This window comes from Corvus brachyrhynchos, unplaced genomic scaffold (genome assembly GCF_000691975.1).
Source record: "Corvus brachyrhynchos isolate BGI_N302 unplaced genomic scaffold, ASM69197v1 scaffold101, whole genome shotgun sequence".
Classification (NCBI taxonomy): Eukaryota; Metazoa; Chordata; class Aves; order Passeriformes; family Corvidae; genus Corvus; species Corvus brachyrhynchos.
In genome coordinates this window covers 10,633,915-10,651,421 of record NW_008237239.1, presented here as the reverse complement: position 1 = coordinate 10,651,421, position 17,507 = coordinate 10,633,915, and the positions used below count along the sequence as shown (strand labels likewise).

At 37.0% G+C, this 17,507-nt stretch overlaps 1 protein-coding gene across 1 annotated transcript in view; it reads left to right on the top strand.

The window, feature by feature from the left end:
- Positions 1–17,507, top strand: part of ZNF326 (zinc finger protein 326) — a 24,291-nt gene that overhangs the window by 2,500 nt on the left and 4,284 nt on the right. The window contains exons 2-10 of the mRNA XM_008630284.2: positions 3,368–3,494; positions 5,546–5,951; positions 8,652–8,850; positions 10,596–10,630; positions 11,517–11,604; positions 13,852–13,966; positions 14,997–15,144; positions 15,461–15,560; positions 16,766–16,896. Of these exons, the coding sequence (XP_008628506.1) occupies positions 3,368–3,494; positions 5,546–5,951; positions 8,652–8,850; positions 10,596–10,630; positions 11,517–11,604; positions 13,852–13,966; positions 14,997–15,144; positions 15,461–15,560; positions 16,766–16,896 (1,349 nt within the window). The remainder of the gene's footprint in view (positions 1–3,367; positions 3,495–5,545; positions 5,952–8,651; positions 8,851–10,595; positions 10,631–11,516; positions 11,605–13,851; positions 13,967–14,996; positions 15,145–15,460; positions 15,561–16,765; positions 16,897–17,507) is intronic.

Below are 17,507 nucleotides of genomic sequence, written 5' to 3'. Positions count from 1 at the left end.
AGAGCAAATATGGACCACTGTTTTTTAATTTCTTTTTAATTCTTTAGTTTTCATAGATACACAGATACAGTATTTCTTCAAAGTTTTTTCTAATAAGCAGTTATTATTTAAACTTAAATGAGCTACAAGTCTCTTGACTTTTTGGTTTGAGACACTGGAATACAGTTCCTGGTGTTTTTTTCTCTAGTGCTTAAACACGTTCTCTTAGCACATGAAACAATTTCACATTTAGTCTGCACAGACAGGCAACTTCTGTATATCTCTACTGGTGGTGACAGTGATTATGAAATCCTTCTTATTTTTGTTTATCTAAATGAATATTGACTGTTGTCGTGTATGTTTCCCCTTTTTTAGGATAAAGCCTATCTGGAGAACATACTTTCAGAGTAAAGAAAAGTTTAATACCTGAAGAAATACTGTACTTGTTAATTTGAATGCAGTATCTTTGTTGAGCTCTGGACATGAAGTATAAAATGTAGGAATCTTTGGTAAAGTTTGCAGCTGATGACTGAACCAGGAGGGCAGTGATTGGAGTGATAGGTTAACTGCTCAGCTGTGTGGAACAGTTAATTATATAGCTGTAAGGAGATCATAAGGTCACCTTCAGTAGATCAGGTCAAAGGTGTCTGTCCCACCTCACCAGTATCCTGTATGTCACTGTCTGTTTGGAGGCATGGAACAAGTAGTATAAGTACTCCTTTGGTATATTTCTATGGCTTTACTGGTCTGCAGCTTGATGACTTTCCCAGCCAGAGACACAGTCTATGTTTGACATACTTTGAATTTCTTGTCTGCTGATTTATCCAATTTCTGTCTTAAATCCGTGTAAACTTTAAGTAACTTATTGCTTGTGACTCAGTTCCAGGACTCATATGTCTGTTTTGTGAAAAGTGAATTGGATCCTTCCTTAGCTTGTTCTGTGTAAACTTCATTTGCAACTTCCAGTTTCTTGCAGTAAATCATTCAAGTGGTCATCCCTCTCATGTCTTTGTACCTTTTGTATCCCCATTTTTAAATGTTAGTATGTTATAATGTAGGTAGATGCAGGGCAGTGAGTCTGGAAAGGGATGAGTAAGTTGTTCACTGTTAGGGAGGAGATGGTGCTAATGTCCTAAAGACCGGGATTTGAGGACTTAGGGACTGGCATAGCTCTACAGCAAGACTGTTGATGTTACATAACATGAACTGAATAAGGAGTGTTGAGCAAGTGTGGATGTCCAAAGTTATCCTGTGATTGTAAATTGTATTTTCGCGTTTGCTTTCATGCTAAAAGTTTTAGACTAAAACTTTATTTCAAAATGACGCTTCAAACCATTTTTTGGAAGAGTTCTTTGCACGTGAATGTTTTTGTGTTTTTCCAATACTGAACTTCCAGCATATGGATAACACTGGTCTCTACTTCCTATGCTGTAGTAGAATTGTGTTTCAGTGGCAGGGATCTTGACAGTATGTTGTGTTCTTCCTTGCTGGATGATTTAATTCGGTTCTCGACTCTTAACCTCACTGATTTTGTGCCATTGTAGGGCCTGTAGATAATAGGAGCAGGTGAAACTAAGGTAAATTATTGTGTGCTTTCAGGTCAGGTATGTCAGTTTTCAGAATGTCATTGTCTTTTGATTGTGTATACTGTATTAAAAAACGTAACAACCTGGATCTGAGATTAGATGATCCCATGTTCAGTCTTAATTTCTGTGAAACTGAGTTATTTTCTTGACTGTCTTCTCTTTTTGCTCATCTGCATCTTTATGTATACAGTCTTGAGGGTATTGTACTGGATTAGGTGGCAGATCATTCAGAACACTAGAGAGGAACATTAGATGCTTTTATTGGAAGCCTCAGCCATTTCTTTTTTGCAGTAACTCTTTGCAATTTAAATTGATGATGGGTGGTGCTACATGATCAGTATTTTGAAAAGGTTTTTTGTGCTTTCATTTTTGAATCTTTATTGTATGTTCAAAATATGAAAAGGTGCAGTGTGACTTCTATGTTTGAAGGTTTTTATTTTTCCCAGAAGTATCATCTTTAATTTTTTAGAAAGTGCCTGTGATCATCAGAGTACAAATAAAATCAGCAGTAGGGCTTTATTTGTTGGAGTCCCTGTTCAGGCATGCTGAGAATATCTGTATAAAAGTGATATAGTCAGCTTAATATCATTTGCAGAATTCTTGATGTTGACAGATAGAAGAAAGTAAATTACAGTGACTTGGTGTTAACAAGAACCAGGTACAAATGGGATATGATTTATATATGTGTTTTCAGCACTGCAGTGATTTTCATGAAATTATATGCACAGAGAGTTACTGTATTTCTTTAAATAGGACAGTTTCTTATGGCTTCAAGAGAGCTAATTGTCCTGGAAAAGTCAGTGGTGAACATGTGGAGATACTGAAATGTATAAAATACTCTCTCTTGTCAGAGTAAACAAGTACTTGGTTTTATTTTTATCCTTCCTATGTTCATTGTGTGTTCCTTCTCTGTTACCTTTTCTGTGAGTTTTGACTTGCCAGGTTTTCTTGGTATTACCCAAAACTTAGTATTGGTTGGTGCTGGGAGCAGTTGGTCTCCAGAATGCCAGTGAAGTGCAGATTTTGTGCATTACAGGAAGACAGTGGATCATACTCGTTATGCAGATCTGCAGCATTGTTTTAGTGCTATGAATTTGAGTGATTATTTACCCAGAATTTTTACTAAGACCCTCCAGTGCTGAGGAGGAAGTTGGTTCTTTTGCCAGACTTCATTACAAGATACTGAGATGTCACCAAGTGACATCAGTTCAGTGAAATACCAGCATCTTAGTGCAGTTAGTGAGCTGCAGCTCAGTGCTGATTTGGGTGGATTTTAGTTTGTGCTAGATGGCAGAAAATTCTTTTGTTTGATGTAGCCCAGGTACAGAGCCTGCACTGACGAATGACAGCTTGTAACCTTGACACGGGGTCTCAATGGGAGTGAAGGTTTCTTGGGGCATTGGATAGAGAGAGCAGATGCCTGTGAGCTCATAGTATTATTAAAGGATTGGAAGTGGTCTTAATTCTGTACAAAGTTCTGACATATCCTGCATCAGGTGTCTTCGTTTAATTCTCTTAATATAACTTACATTGATTCCAGCTGATGGAACAATAATCCTGAGTTACCTACTACTGGAAAAAGTTATGAACGTGAACTTCCAGTCAGGAGGTGCTCAGATGATGACAAAGACACATGGCTTATCTAAGCACAGTGTCAGAATTGGTTTGCAGCTGTCAGTTTTATATTTTATTTGTAAGCACCGTGGCAAAGAGTAAACCTTTTATTTAAGAATTTAAACTAGATTACTTAATAAGACTTCTCACTTGCTTTCTTTATAAACATTTTTCTGCTCTTTTTTTAGACATGGACCGTGATTATGGGCATGGAGGCTATGGTGGCCCACGATCCATGGACTCTTACCTTAACCAATCCTATGGGATGGAGAGTCATGGAGGTGGAGGCGGAGGAGGTGGTGGTGGTGGTAACAGGTAAAATAATCCTTCAGTTGTCCCAAGAATTGATCAAATCCAATTTAAGTTTAAATCATTCTTCTAACTTAAGTGTTCCTGAGGCATGTTGTTATGATTTTGTATGAACACTTTTGTTCTGAGTCTTCATGTTTGATAAATACTGGCAAATACTAAACTGTAAGTGCTAGATTCTTGTAATAAAATCAGCATTTTTGTGGAAAAGTTCGACAGTGAAACAGTGCGTCTGAATGAAAATAGCAAAAGTTTTGTTTTTAGTATTGTCTAGCAATTTGTAGCTGATTGGCCTGACATACCATTTCTGACATAGCAGACTAGACCTAATTGGTTTAGTGTCTTAGACTGAATCTATCAACATTCCGTTTTCAAGGAACATTTAGGGTATGTGTTCTTTGGTTTGAATGTGCAGTGCTCAAGTGATCTTGGTATTGAATCTGAAAGTCATGTCCAGATTATTTCATTGGAAGGTACTGATTACACTTGAAACTGTGTGCATGTTCTGGGCTACTTTGTAAGATGGATTAGTCTAAAACTAAAAATTCTGATGCAGTGGTCTTAAAGTTGCGTATTTAATGCTAGGATACTGTTACTTTGCTCTTTCAGGTAAAAACAACAGGGAGCAGCTGATTTGATTTAGGTCTTAATATTGTATTCAAAGAAGCATGCTTTTCAGAGTAGTGATTCTATCTTGGAGGAGATAAAATGTGAAGAAAACTTAGATAACCTGATGGTTTTCTTGTGTGCGCCCTTGAATTTTTGTCTGGCTGTAGCCAGATTACTGTATGGTTCCTGTCTGTAGTCACTGTGGTGCCACTGGGGGAGGACAGCACTAAACAGGGAGGCTGGAGAAGTGTTGTGTCTTGCTGCTCGGTTCTATTAAGCATTTTAGTTAAGTATAACTTGTTTAATAATGAACATTAATACTGATTTAAAAGTCTGAGCAGAGATTCAGGAATGAGCTGTACCTACCATATAGTAATCTGCATATGATGGAGGTTGAATGACTACTTGAACACCAAAATGTCTCTTGCTATGTAACCTTAATATTATGCATGGGCTTTTCTAGTGTCATTTTCTGTGTATCTTTGAGTCTTCTGAGATGAACATATTTTAAAATTAAGGCATTCAGTTTACTGTAGATAAGTTAGTAAGTTGAGTGTCTTCTAGGTTATATTGTATCAGTTAAGGGATTGTCTTTCCCAGCTTCTCAATCACTCTATTATATCCCTGCAGGGATATTAATGTGTTTCCCTTCCAAGTAGTTACAAATGTTGATTTCTAGCCTGACACTGCCCCCACCCCAGCCAAAGCAAATTCTTGATAAATAGCTAAAGGTTTTAGCTCCTTGTTACTTTACTCTGAAATTCCAAGAACTGTTTTTGTGCCCACTGTGCATGCATTGGGGAGACTTTCAAAATCTTGAGTTGCTAGACCTAATGGTCTGCAAGTGAAAGCTGGATACACTGAAGACCATTAACTCTTTTGATTGTGAGACTGAGTTTTACAGGGAACAAATTTTCCAGAAAGTACAAATATGAACGAAGAGAATTTGTATTTTTCCTTTAAAATGAGAACTGTGAGGTACTTAAAACTCACAACTGTACCACGAAAAACCAAACCATTTTTTTTTCTCAATTCAGGACTAAGCCGCCTCTTAACTGCTGTTTATCTGTTAGACTGTGAGGGTATGATTTTGAAGAAAGGGGAGTTTGACTAGGCTTTGAATGTCTGCAGGTGATTATTTTTGTGAGACTAGGGCTGGGCTCTAATAATATTTTAGTAAATAAATGTTGCTGAAAATTTTAAGTAAACAAAGTTCAGGTATACTGAACTTTAGAATTGTTTGTAGCAAAAATGGCTCAGATAGCTTTCTATCTGGTCATAGTATGAATTGCCCAGCCCTAATCAAGATTAACCAATAACACAACTGTACAGACCAGTATAGTAATAAATTGATTTTAGTTGATAAATGTCAACTGATAACTTGTCTTTTGAAATGTATAACATTAGTAAGCTTACTTTTTTTTCTCCTCACTGTGCAACTTTTCCAGGTTTGGACCTTATGAGTCTTACGACTCCGGGTCTTCTCTGGGTGGGCGAGATCTGTACAGATCTGGCTATGGTTATAATGAACCCGAACAAAGCCGCTTCGGAGGTAGTTATGGTGGTCGATTTGACAACTCCTACCGGAATAGCCTTGACTCTTTCGGAGGTAGAAACCAGGGCGGGTCTAGCTGGGAAGCACCTTACTCCCGTTCAAAATTGAGGCCTGGGTTTATGGAGGACAGAGGAAGAGAGAGTTACTCTTCCTACAGCAGTTTTTCTTCACCCCATATGAAGCCTGCACCTGTAGGCTCTCGGGGGAGAGGAACGCCTGCTTATCCTGAAAGTGGATTTGGAAGCAGAAACTATGATGCTTTTGGAGGACCATCAACAGGCAGAGGCCGAGGCCGAGGAGTAAGTACAGAATCTTTTCAGATTCTTTTCACTAGACACTCTTTTAAACCCTTTCAAGACCACTGCTTTAAAATGAATGCACTGTTCAGTACAGTGTGGGGGTTTTGTCCAAGCAAACTATCATGGTTGACAATGTTGTTTATCCCCTTGAAGCTGTCTTCAAGTAGAACCCAGTCCCTCTTTCTGCTGAAAGTAATGAGTAATAGACTAGTTGATAAGGTTTGTTAAATCTCTCCTTTTGTTTTAAAGGTGAAGATAAAAGTAGTAGGTTTGGTCTAAAAGGGATTAAAAGGACTTTCATTTTTCCTTGTAAACACTAGCATCTCTGCTGCTGGTGGGGAAATTTTTGAATATTGTAAAAGTTGAATTCAAAGTCTTTTGAAGTTTTGAGTAGGTTAAAGGTGCAATGTATAAGCAAAAAATAAAACCCAGGTTGTGAATGCTAGAGCAGTTTTTGGTTCCTGTAAAGGGAAAAGTTCAGCTAATTCTTTAGTATGTTGAATACATGTTTTATCAAACATCAACTCTTCTTCTAAACTTAATTCTTATTCTGACTTGTTTACTGGAAGGGTGATGGGGAGGAAATGGGAAAGGTGAGTGATTAGCAGTTACAGTGATTCTTTCTCAGAATTAAAGCATGGTTAAAGGGGCATCATCAACTTGAAATCGGGTCCTTTCACAGAATTGAAATTAATTTCCACATAGTCCTCTTACTTGTATTAGTTTTGAAGGCTTAAGTTCGAAGTGCTTTTCAGTGGATTCCTTTCCAGTATAGGGTTTAAAAAGTATATGTCCAAGAAACAGCATGATTAACTGTATGCAAAATAGTGGATTCCAGTTTGAGGAAGTAATGCTTCATGTTAAGTGAGCTAGGGGAAAAAATACAGCAGAAGAGAGTAAAAAACCCCAAACCTGACAGAAGTACTAACTTTAAGTTGATGGTGTCCCTTTGTCTTGGTTTTATAATCCCAGTTTGATGTTTTTAAGCACGAAATATTCAGTGAACACCTTTCTGCCTGTGCCTCTAGGTGTAACTTACCTTTTAAAATTCCTGAACATGCTGTATTTCTTTGGGAAGTGATTCTTTGAACTATACAGCTTGTTGTAGCTTGAAGTGTAGAGGAAGATTATTTTTTACTGGGTCTTTTATGTGCTTAACTTGCGTGGTGGTTTTGTTCCAGAAAGTCTACTTTGCAGCATTCTCGAGTATTGTAGTTGCCATATTCAACTTTTAGCTAAGATTTGCACATGGCTGTTAGCTAGCATGTAGCATGGTACGAGAAAAAGATTCTAATCTTCATTTCTCTGCTTGTGAAGCTGAAAATGTTACATTCTTAAGCCTTTATGCCATCCTTTCAGAACTCATTTAGATCTGAAAGCTTTGTGCAGTTACAACCGAGTTCTTTTTTACTTTGCTTTAGAAATTTATCCTTTTAGTCTTTTATGTAGTAAAGGAGAATGTAAAGACTAGACTACTTACTATATGTAAAATGCATTGCACCTTTAATAGGTAGATTGCCTTTTAAAAAAAAACAAACTTGAAATTATAAAGTGTGTACTTCATGTCAAATTTGTATGTGTCTGATGTAAATGTACATGCTAGGCAGTCTATAGCTTTCTCAACTAAATAAATTAACATGGAGATCTTGTGCATGGACTTCTGATTATGGAAAGTGCCTGTTTTGGTACATTCTGTCTGTCATTTAAAATGTGCTTTAAAAAAAGTCATACTTTCCCTAAGTGTTTTGAAATTTTTATGTTCTTTTAATTTTGACAGTGTAATATTAATTATCTTCTCATGGAAACACATATATTTCTGCTTATCCAAGTCACTCATCCAGTCTGTGGGCTCTCTTCTGCCCTTTATTAATCAAGTAATTAAGTTAATATTAAGAAGTATGTTAGCGCTTTCGAAAATATTCCAGCTACCTAAATTCCCCTCCTCAGATTACTCATTTATTCTGTGTCCTCAGAGAGGTAGCTTTCATATACAAGTGTCCACAAATGACTACATAATTCTAGAAATAATGGAAAGGTTTAGTCTTTCAATGGAATTTTCATTCCTATCGCTGCATTGTTTTTGTATCACTCTCTCCAAGCCCAACTTAAAAATTCTGATTTTATTGAATTCAGTGGAAAGATAAGTAAAAGAAAGAGGGGGCTTCCTCCAGTTAATCACTGTTCCACACTGGGCAACCTTCTTTACTCAATTTTCAAATCATTACTATATCATTTTGCATAAGATGCAAAGCAAGGAAGCTTTTTTTATCTGGTGGTGGCTTTTTTTTTTTTTTTTTTTTTGTGTGTGTGTGGTTTTTTTAATTTTTTTTTTTTGTGTTAAAAACTGAGTTGCTAAGCTCTGGTTTTTTTCCCAGATGGAGGTGGAATTCATTATCTAGAGAATCTGAAGAGAGGAGCCAAGATGTTAGGCTGAGATGTTAGGCTGAGATATGTTCGTTGCCTGGACAATGGTTCTGAATAAGCAGAAACACAGTTTATACATAAATATTCCTTCTACTGGACAAACACCCACAAAGCCATTGCACAACAGAACGTCAGACCAGGAGCTTAAGTTTCTCCTGCATTTTGCTCTAGAACACAGATTTTAGTTAAGTTCACAGCCATATTGTACCAAGTAGTTGTTTTATTTATATTGATTTCATATACTAATACCTTCCTCTTGATTTTGCAAATTTTCAGCATATGGGAGACTTTGGCGGAATGCACAGACCTGGGATTGTCGTTGACTATCATAATAAACCCAGTCCTGCAGCAGTTGCTGCAAGAGGAATAAAAAGAAAAATGATACCACAGCCATATAACAAACCTGGTGGGACATTTATCAAGAAACCCAAAATGACAAAGCCTATTTTGAAGCTGAGCCAGAAAAAATCACCTAGTAAGTAGCAAGTGTCAGAATTTTTAAGTTAAAATTACTGATTTTTTTTATTAAATAGAAATTACTTAGTTTTAATATTCAGGAAGAGGGCTCTGTATGCTGTCTTGTAATTCTTCATTTTCTACCTTAGAAGTAGTCCTCAGTGGATTTTATGAATTTACATGTCTAACTTTTCTACTGCAAAGGTAATTTGCTAAATGTTATTGAATATTTTGATGTGTTCAGATATGTATCATTGAAGGCTATCTCACTAAGACTTTATGATGATAGTTCTGTGGAGGAAAATTTTCACCACTAAAAGTAATGTCAGAGCTCAGGTTGTCTGAAGAGACAATGCCTGACAAATACTAAAATGTGCTCTTGCATGAGCCTGGGCCCTGCTGTCCAAGTTCTTTGGATATAAAAAGTAGTGCACCAGCTGCAATGCAGTTAAATACAAGGCGTGGGTGAAGAGGAGAGGGAAAAGGAGGGAAACTGCAAAAATGGCAAAAACTGTTACAGAATAATTCATGAGAGGCAGAAAGAGATTGCTCCCACTTGTAAATGAAACGCTGTAATGACAAGAAGAACTGTAAATGTGATGGATAAACTATAAATACAAACTGCAAATTGTAGTAGTGATGCTTGGTTTCTTTAACGTCCATAAAGATATTCTACAACTCTAATATTAAATTTTTCTATTGCAGTCAAAGTTGGAGAAAAAAAGTCAGTAGTGAGGTTTGAATAAATTTCTTGCTTTGAGGGAATGTAAATTTGAGTGATATATATTATGGACAGTGTGTACAGCAGTCAGATTTTAGTTTTGTATGCTTGTCATTTCCTAGTAATTTAGATCAGTGTTTTATGTCATTTGGTTTCAAATCACACCTGATAATTGTTTAAAGTTGCTGTCGCTCATAGCTTGCAAGGTAAATGCACAGACGTGGCAGAAACTTTGACACGTAAATTCTGGTTTTGATTTTGTTGTTCTGGTTACATTACTGTGTATTACATAAGTGTTCCCTTAACTGTATCATCAGGAGTACTGTACAGATCCTGGGAACTGGGTGTATAGAACACACTCCTCTGCTGTTTGTATAGGGAGCTTTATTGGTGATCTCACCGGCTTTGTTGTGATGAAAAGGGTCTGTAAAATGCACATCCAAGTTCTTTCAGTACTTTTGTACGTTCTCCTTTCTAAACTACGGTCAGACAGAAGGCTTCTAATTTATTATCTGATCCCCCTCACTGATTTCCACAATCCAAAGACCAATGTACTACATAATACTGATGTTACTTTAGGAAGTGGAATAGATGGTGCCTATGAGAATGCAGCCTGTCCTGTGGCTCTGAGATTAGGGAGAAGAAAATGTTGAGTAGTTTAACACAGTTTCTGAAACTTAAACTGAGAGACCTAAGCAGTATCATGTAGTTGAAAACTAAAAAGTGGGTGACAACTAACAGAAATTTTGATGCAGTTGGTATATATCGTATGAATGAAAATATATCTCAAAATTATATTGTCCTTTCAACCTTGAAATTCTTGTTTTGGAGTTAGGTATAGATGATTGCTTCTAAAAGTGTTTTGTTTATATTTATAAGGCTAACTGATTTTACATTTAATAGTATTACTAAACTATGATAAATTGTAAATGTAGACCATCTTTCCTGCATAAGAAGCTGATTTTTTTTCTAAATATCTTATTGTCTTAAAATGAATTATCAGTGACAGCACTTTTGTATTGTTTCTCATTTTATGTTAATAGACATGAAGACATCTTACCAGGATTCTACCATAGAGGTAAAGATTCCCAGAACTGGAAAATGTTTTGATTCTTTGAGAAGTTTGCATAGTATACGTTAAGACAAATAATTCTTAAGCTAGAGTTATAAAATTGAGCATTAAACTATGTAAGTTTTTCTAAACATGGTTTCAGGTTTTTTTTATTTTATCTAATACTGTCTTATTTTGGTGGCAGTTGATGTTCAATGAAAGATGTAGCTAGTGCAGATAGCCTGGAAAATGAATTTTGAAGTGTATTTGTGGACCCTACGTGTTCTTGTAATGCACAAGAGAGCTCTCATATGAACACTTCTCATGTTGCCACAGGTAGACAGCTTGAACTCATGCACCTATGACCTGCTGGGGTGGGTACAAAGGTACTGAACAGCAGTGAGGAGGAATGGATAACACATAGACACATCAAGGAGAGAGGGTAAATAAAAAAAGAATCAGTGTTAAAAGGTGTTCTCTGATAGGGTAGGAAGATTAGTCCCTGCCCTCAGACAGCTCAGTTGCAACTATGTAAGAATGTTGCTAGTAAGCTAAGCGTGTGTGTATAATATATCCTGGTTTAATGTTGCAAGACTGGAATGGCACTTCCCTTCTTTTTGAGTGACGGTATTAACACCTTCTCAACTACGTAAAAGTCTGGATTGGAAGTCAAAATATTTATATAGAAAACAATTTTGATTGTGAAAATAATTCACTAAGGTTTCAAGGCATTACAGAGAAATGGAGAGCTAGAAGTGTTTGTACACTGAGTTCAGCAAGATACTCAATTCATTTCTTTCATTGTCATATTTAAAAAATAGCAAGTAACAGATTATTGGGAAGAATGTAAATTACGCTGCCTTTCTGGATTTAGAATGGCTTTTTTTTTTATTTATGGATTTGACTTTATTAGGAAATTGAAGTTGATACAAGTGGTGCTGTTGTTATATATGAAGACTTTACAAGAGATGCTTATGATCTTGGATATCAGACTTTTGGAGGTAAGTCAGTTTGCTTTGTCAGGTAAGGTATTGTAGGTATTCTGTTTGTGAGACTGAGAGAATAGATTTAGTAATCTTGTATGTATGACCTCTAGTAGTTATCTGGTAGCATGGCTTTGTTTTTGGTTTTTGTTTTTTTTTTTTAAATTAAAAAATTCAAGCTGTGAAAAAATGGTTGTTTGTAACATCCATCCATTACTTGGTTTGTTTTTTCATGCTTACAGTGTCTCTGCTCTCTGATCATTTCAATATGTTGTTGTTTGCCTTTTTTTTTTTTTTGTGAAAAAAATTTGTGGTCTTCTATACTTGCTTCCATTCCATTGCTTGAATGTTGTTCATCCCACTGTTCCTCACCCATATCCTATTATTTATCCCACTAGCTGATCAACCTCACCCTTAAACCCTAGGTGAGTCACTTTTATAAAAGTGGATTCAGTTATCTTGGTGAGCTGTTGTCAGGAATGCGGGGTTTATTTCATGTACAGTCTTAATGAAACAGATTTATTATTAGTTTACATAAAATCATTTAAAGTGCACATTAACTGTAGTGATTCCAGACGCATAGACAAAGAAATCCAGTGATAAGGCTGAATTTATTTTTAGTCCCCCTTTCCTTGTGTGCTGCCCTATTACATATTGCTTAGACTCATTTGATGGCAAGGAGGGCTTGAAATTTGCAGCCAAATCGGTGTTTCTTTTCTGGAAGTAATAGTAAATATTTTGAGCTTATTTTTAAATTGTGTGGGTTTCTTTTTTTTTAAAAAGTTTGCATAAGTGCACTGAAGAAAGAGGGAGCTTTTAGTTTATATATAGGTTCAGGTCTTAATTCCGCAGATTCTAACAGGACAGGCACTTCGGTTTGTGAGCTTGAGAGTCAAAAAGAGGCCATTTCACTCCACAGAATTACCATACCAGATGATTTTTACAGCAGTAAAGCAAGTGCTCCTTTGCATATTTCCAGGGTTGGTGGTAATGCACTAAATGAAATTTAAATGCTGAGATCAGTATGGGAATTGCCTCTGTGGGTAGGTAGGTGGTTTTTTGTTTTCAATTTGATTTTTTAAAAAAGTGGTCTTACGGACAGGAGTTTTTCTCCTCTCTGGATCACAGTAAATTTTGAAACTCTTTGCTACAAAATGATAAACCTTGGGATAATCAGGAACTGTTGGTCATGGAGAAGTTTTCAGTACTCAGTGACACTTCTCGAGCCACAGAGTGTTTTGCAGTCTTGGTGTTTGTGCATGATGCTGTTGTATGTTCCTTTCTGTTGCTGTTTGGATGGACATAGATTTCCTGGAGGCTGACCTCTCTTCTAAGGTTGAACTGTAGAAGAAAACAAAGTGATCCTCTTTTTTTCTGGTCTAAAACTACCCGCTGAATATTCTAATTGTTCTCTTTGTCCATGGACTATTAAAGCAGACATAGGAAAGACAAACATAAGTGCACTTACGCAAAAACTCAGTGTCCTTGGAAGTCTTAAATGTTGTAGAACTACATTCTGTTCATTTATTCATTCACACTTTTACTTACATGCCAGGTGGTAATTTAATCAAGTTCTTCTCTGGAGGTTTGGCTGAGTTTTTTGTTGTGTGGTGAACCTGTCTGTCCTTGTCTCTCTCACCCCCGCCCCCATTAACTGGCTTATCTTTTTGGCTGAAAATCTTTGGAATATTCTTCTGTGAAATCAGGTGAAGTCTAGTGGGAAAAAATAATAAAGTTGTTGAAGTTCAGTTTGGGTACCATACCTTAAAGCAACACTGTCTTGTCTCCTTTATGAGAACTTTTGCTTTTGGTTTTGGAAACTGCCTTCTCAGTAGAAGAGATGGCCTCTAGATAGTTTCTTTTTATGTGAGGGAATTGTAGCAGTGGTGCTCTAAAAACGTATAAACAATGTGTTTTTCCCCATGCATTTCCAGTTACCCTTTTCTGGTCACTTATTTGAAGAGGCCTTTAATTACTAGGCACAACAGTGAAGGATTTGTTTTAACTGTGAATTTCTTTTATGACTGTAAACTAGAGTGTAAACCCTTAGCTACTAAGTTGAAAGCAAGTGTTTAAATTGGTTGTCTTCAGAGGAAGAAAACAAAGCAAAACTTTCAGCATGTTTAAGGAAGCCATTGAACCGTGTTGGTACAGGGTCTTTCTCTGCATTTTGAAGTGTTTGTGGAGGAGACAGGGAAGACAGGTACTTCTGCTGTTGGTTGGTTGTTTTGGATTTGGTTTTTAATCCTTCAATTGTATGTTAAGATGGCAAAGGAGAAGTTAAAAGTGAGGAAGAAGAAAAGCGGCGCATTGAGGCCAGAAGAGAGAAGCAAAGGCGTAGAAGGGAGAAAAACAGTGAAAAATATGGCGATGGATACAGGTTTGTGCTGTAACTTCTGTGTTGTGTACAGTGTTTTTCTTGCCCGTAATGCCTCTCTAAGAACACATCTTTTTTCCTTTGAACTGATTTTAGGAAAATAAAATGCAACAAAGAAATGAGGGAAAAAACCCACCTCCTTCCGCACCCCTCAATTTCCCCCACTTCCCAGCAAAAGCAAAAAGCTAACCCAAATAAAGAAAAAAACTCAAGCCAAAACCTGGCACCCAAATTCGGTGGCTTAGAAGGCTGGATGTTTCATCAGACCACTGTTGTATCAGAAAATGCACAATTTACTCACCCCTTATCCCCCACAAATGCATCAGTGCGCACTTGAGAAGCAGCTTAGAATGGTACTGCTTTTGAACTATATGTTCATGTTGACTTAAAAAGCTGTTAGAAAATGATTTTATTCTGGTTTTATTTGTGTGTGTGTATATGTATATATATATGTGGTCAACTGTTTTGTAGCAAAAGTAAGTACATAGGTTTGTAACTTTCTTAGTCTTGCCCAGTGGCTGCGCTGTACAAAACTGTTCCGTGTCAGTGCAGTATATGATCGTGGCATTGGTGACTTTTCTTCATTGTACTGAGGAGGTTTTATTTCCTTATAAAGATTATATAGTTTTTGTATGGAAAATGAGCTTTAAATGAGTTCTTCTGATTACTTATGGTTAGGAATTTGTGGCCTGGCCAGGCTATGTTTCTGTGCCCACAAGAAGTACTACAAAAGGTGACAGGAAGTAGAGAGCTGCAATAGATTGACTCACAGAATAATGTGGCTTTTAAATGCCTGGCTTCTGATTTCAGCAGTTTGTCTCCTGCATAGATAATTCATTATTCTGACACTGGCCTGATTTATATTTGATTCTTGTAGCACTTATCCTTTATAATGGAAAAACTTGAGATTTTTTAAATTTCTTTTTCACTTAGGCTTCTTTAAAGAATGCTTTTCCTCTTTCTGATTTGGTTTGTCAAGTGTCATAGTTTTGAGGAGTTTTAATAGTAATATTTAATGTATTTCTCTTGATAGAATGGCATTTACTTGCTCATTTTGCAAGTTTCGAACATTTGAAGAAAAAGAAATTGAGTCACATCTGGAGAGTGCAGCTCACCAGGAGACATTGGATCACATCCAGAAGCAAACCAAATTTGACAAAGTAGTGATGGAATTTCTTCATGTAAGACAGCTGGTTTTGATCTGTATAATACTTTTACATGAGAATGTAGTTACAATTTATGATTTATTTTCAAAATATGCTTAACTTACTGTTAATTCTTTTGTAGATGAATTTTGGTGCAGCACATAATACCAAAAGTTGAAGCAAATTCTAAGTCTGTAAAGTACTGTTGCTTTAATAGCTGAAAGTAGTGTTTTAAGAAGTAATAGCAATTATTTACTGTTGTAGAACTATGTTGAATTTTTAAAATATGGGTTAATATTGGAATATAAACAGTTGTACATCACAGGTATTTACAATTTTTTTCCCTCTGTAGGAGTGTATGGTGAATAAATTCAAGAAGACAGCGATGCGTAAGCAGCAGACAAGTAACCAAACGGAAAATTCCCAAGCTGCTGAGAAAGATATAATGGAAGGTGAGTAATGTGGAGCTCTCCTGGTCTTTTTCTCCTTTCATTCTTCTTTGAATTTGATAAAATGGATTGAAACAGTTAGTTTTCACATGTTTTCTGTACCTGGTTGGGATTCCTTGCTTCATTTCTGATAAAATGTGGAATGTAAGCACAGCAGGAGATAGCAAACCTTGTTTGTTTTCTATCCAGGTAGCCTTGTCACAAGGGGAGATAACGTGCTAGGTACTTGACAATTATGTGGGCTTTGCCACAGTCTCGTTCAGGATAAGGCATGAGGAGTGACAACAGGTGGATGCAGTAGATTGAAAAAGTGTAATAAAGCAGTAAGGTGATAGTGGTCAAATATGATGGCAAGGATTTGGAAAAATGTAAATAGGAGAGTTTCTGTGGTTTGGAGGAAGAGTGACAAAAGGAGGAGTTTGAGCATTTTTTGGTTAGCCAAGATGCATCTCGGCCTGAATTTTTTTCCCCTTGGCTGCCTTACAGGCAGTTTTCTAGAGCATTTCATGTGTCTCTGCATTGCTCTGCCATATCCTCCCATTCTTTGCTTGAGGGACTTCAGAATGGGCTACAGCCAGAGGAGACATCTTTGAGTCCCTTTGTTTTAGGCAATAACTATTTCAGTATTACTTAATTTGAACTTATATGCTAAAAGCTACTTAAAAATGGATATAGGCAACATCTTAACAGTCTCACAAATTCTTTTCTATTTTCCATAAGTACTGGAAGGCCTGTTTTCCTTTGTGCTGAGAATGTTCTGTTATCAAGCTAATATTTAAAATTGCAAGAGGAGTTGGATTCATGTGCTTCTTCCTGATGGTGAGGGAGGGCAAGGAAATAAATTAGTTTTTATAAGGGGTAAAGTAAGTGCAATTACTTTGGTGAAGCTTTGTTTGCTGTATCAAAATGTCTATGTTTAAGGATATTGGCTATTGTTGATCGAAAATAGATGCCATTTTTGTGCATTGCCTGGGTCTCACGTGTAGTCTGTGGAGAGGTGGAGTATTGAAAAACTTCCTCTTCCAGTATTGCCCTCAGAGAGCCTAATTTTGATGCCTGAATTTAGGCAAATATTCCTCAGTGGTTCAGTTTGACATCTTCAACAACTGAGAGCTCTTAATTTTTGGGTATAAAACAAACAAGCTGCTTTTCCAGTTGCCTGAAATAACACATTTTGTGTTAATGATTTGTTGTATCTTCCTTGGCAGGGGTTACAGCTGATGACCATATGATGAAAGTTGAGACTGTTCACTGCAGTGCTTGCAGTGTCTATGTTCCTGCATTGCACAGTTCTGTTCAGCAACACTTAAAATCTCCTGATCACACAAAAGGAAAACAAGTAAGAGATGACATATTATTTTTTAAAAAAGGCAAGCATAATGTAATAGTAGGTGAAAAGTCTTACAGTTCTTGGTGCAAGTAATTTCTAAGTTCTTGTTGATGTGTTTTGTTCACTAGAAAGCTGTAATGTCCTTACTACACTTTGTAAGTTTAACACCTCAGGAAGTAGCCAGCACTTAAGCACCCCAGCTAATGAAATGCTGGTATGCTGTCTCGGTTTTGAAAGGCAGGTGTCTGCTAAGGAAGGCAGAGGCCCCCCTTGAAGTGGCAGATATAACCCCTTTCCCCTCCAAGTTATTATATTTTGAAATCAAGGGCCTTTAGGCAAAGATGTGGGAAATAGGAATAACAGTTCTTTACTCTATATATATATGTATATAACCAGTCAAACAAAACAACAACAACTATGGCAGTAACAGCAAACAATCACAAACCCAGTGCCAGCCTTCTCGGCTGTCAGGCTATTTCCCCTCGGGTGCAGTTCCGCTCGCAGCCGGCAGGGGCGCTGGCGACTCCCGGTGAGCAGGGCAGGTGCGATGGTTCCCCCGCGGCTGCAGGGGGCGCTCCGGAGCGAGCTCGGGGAGCACGCGGCACCGGTGCCCTGGGATC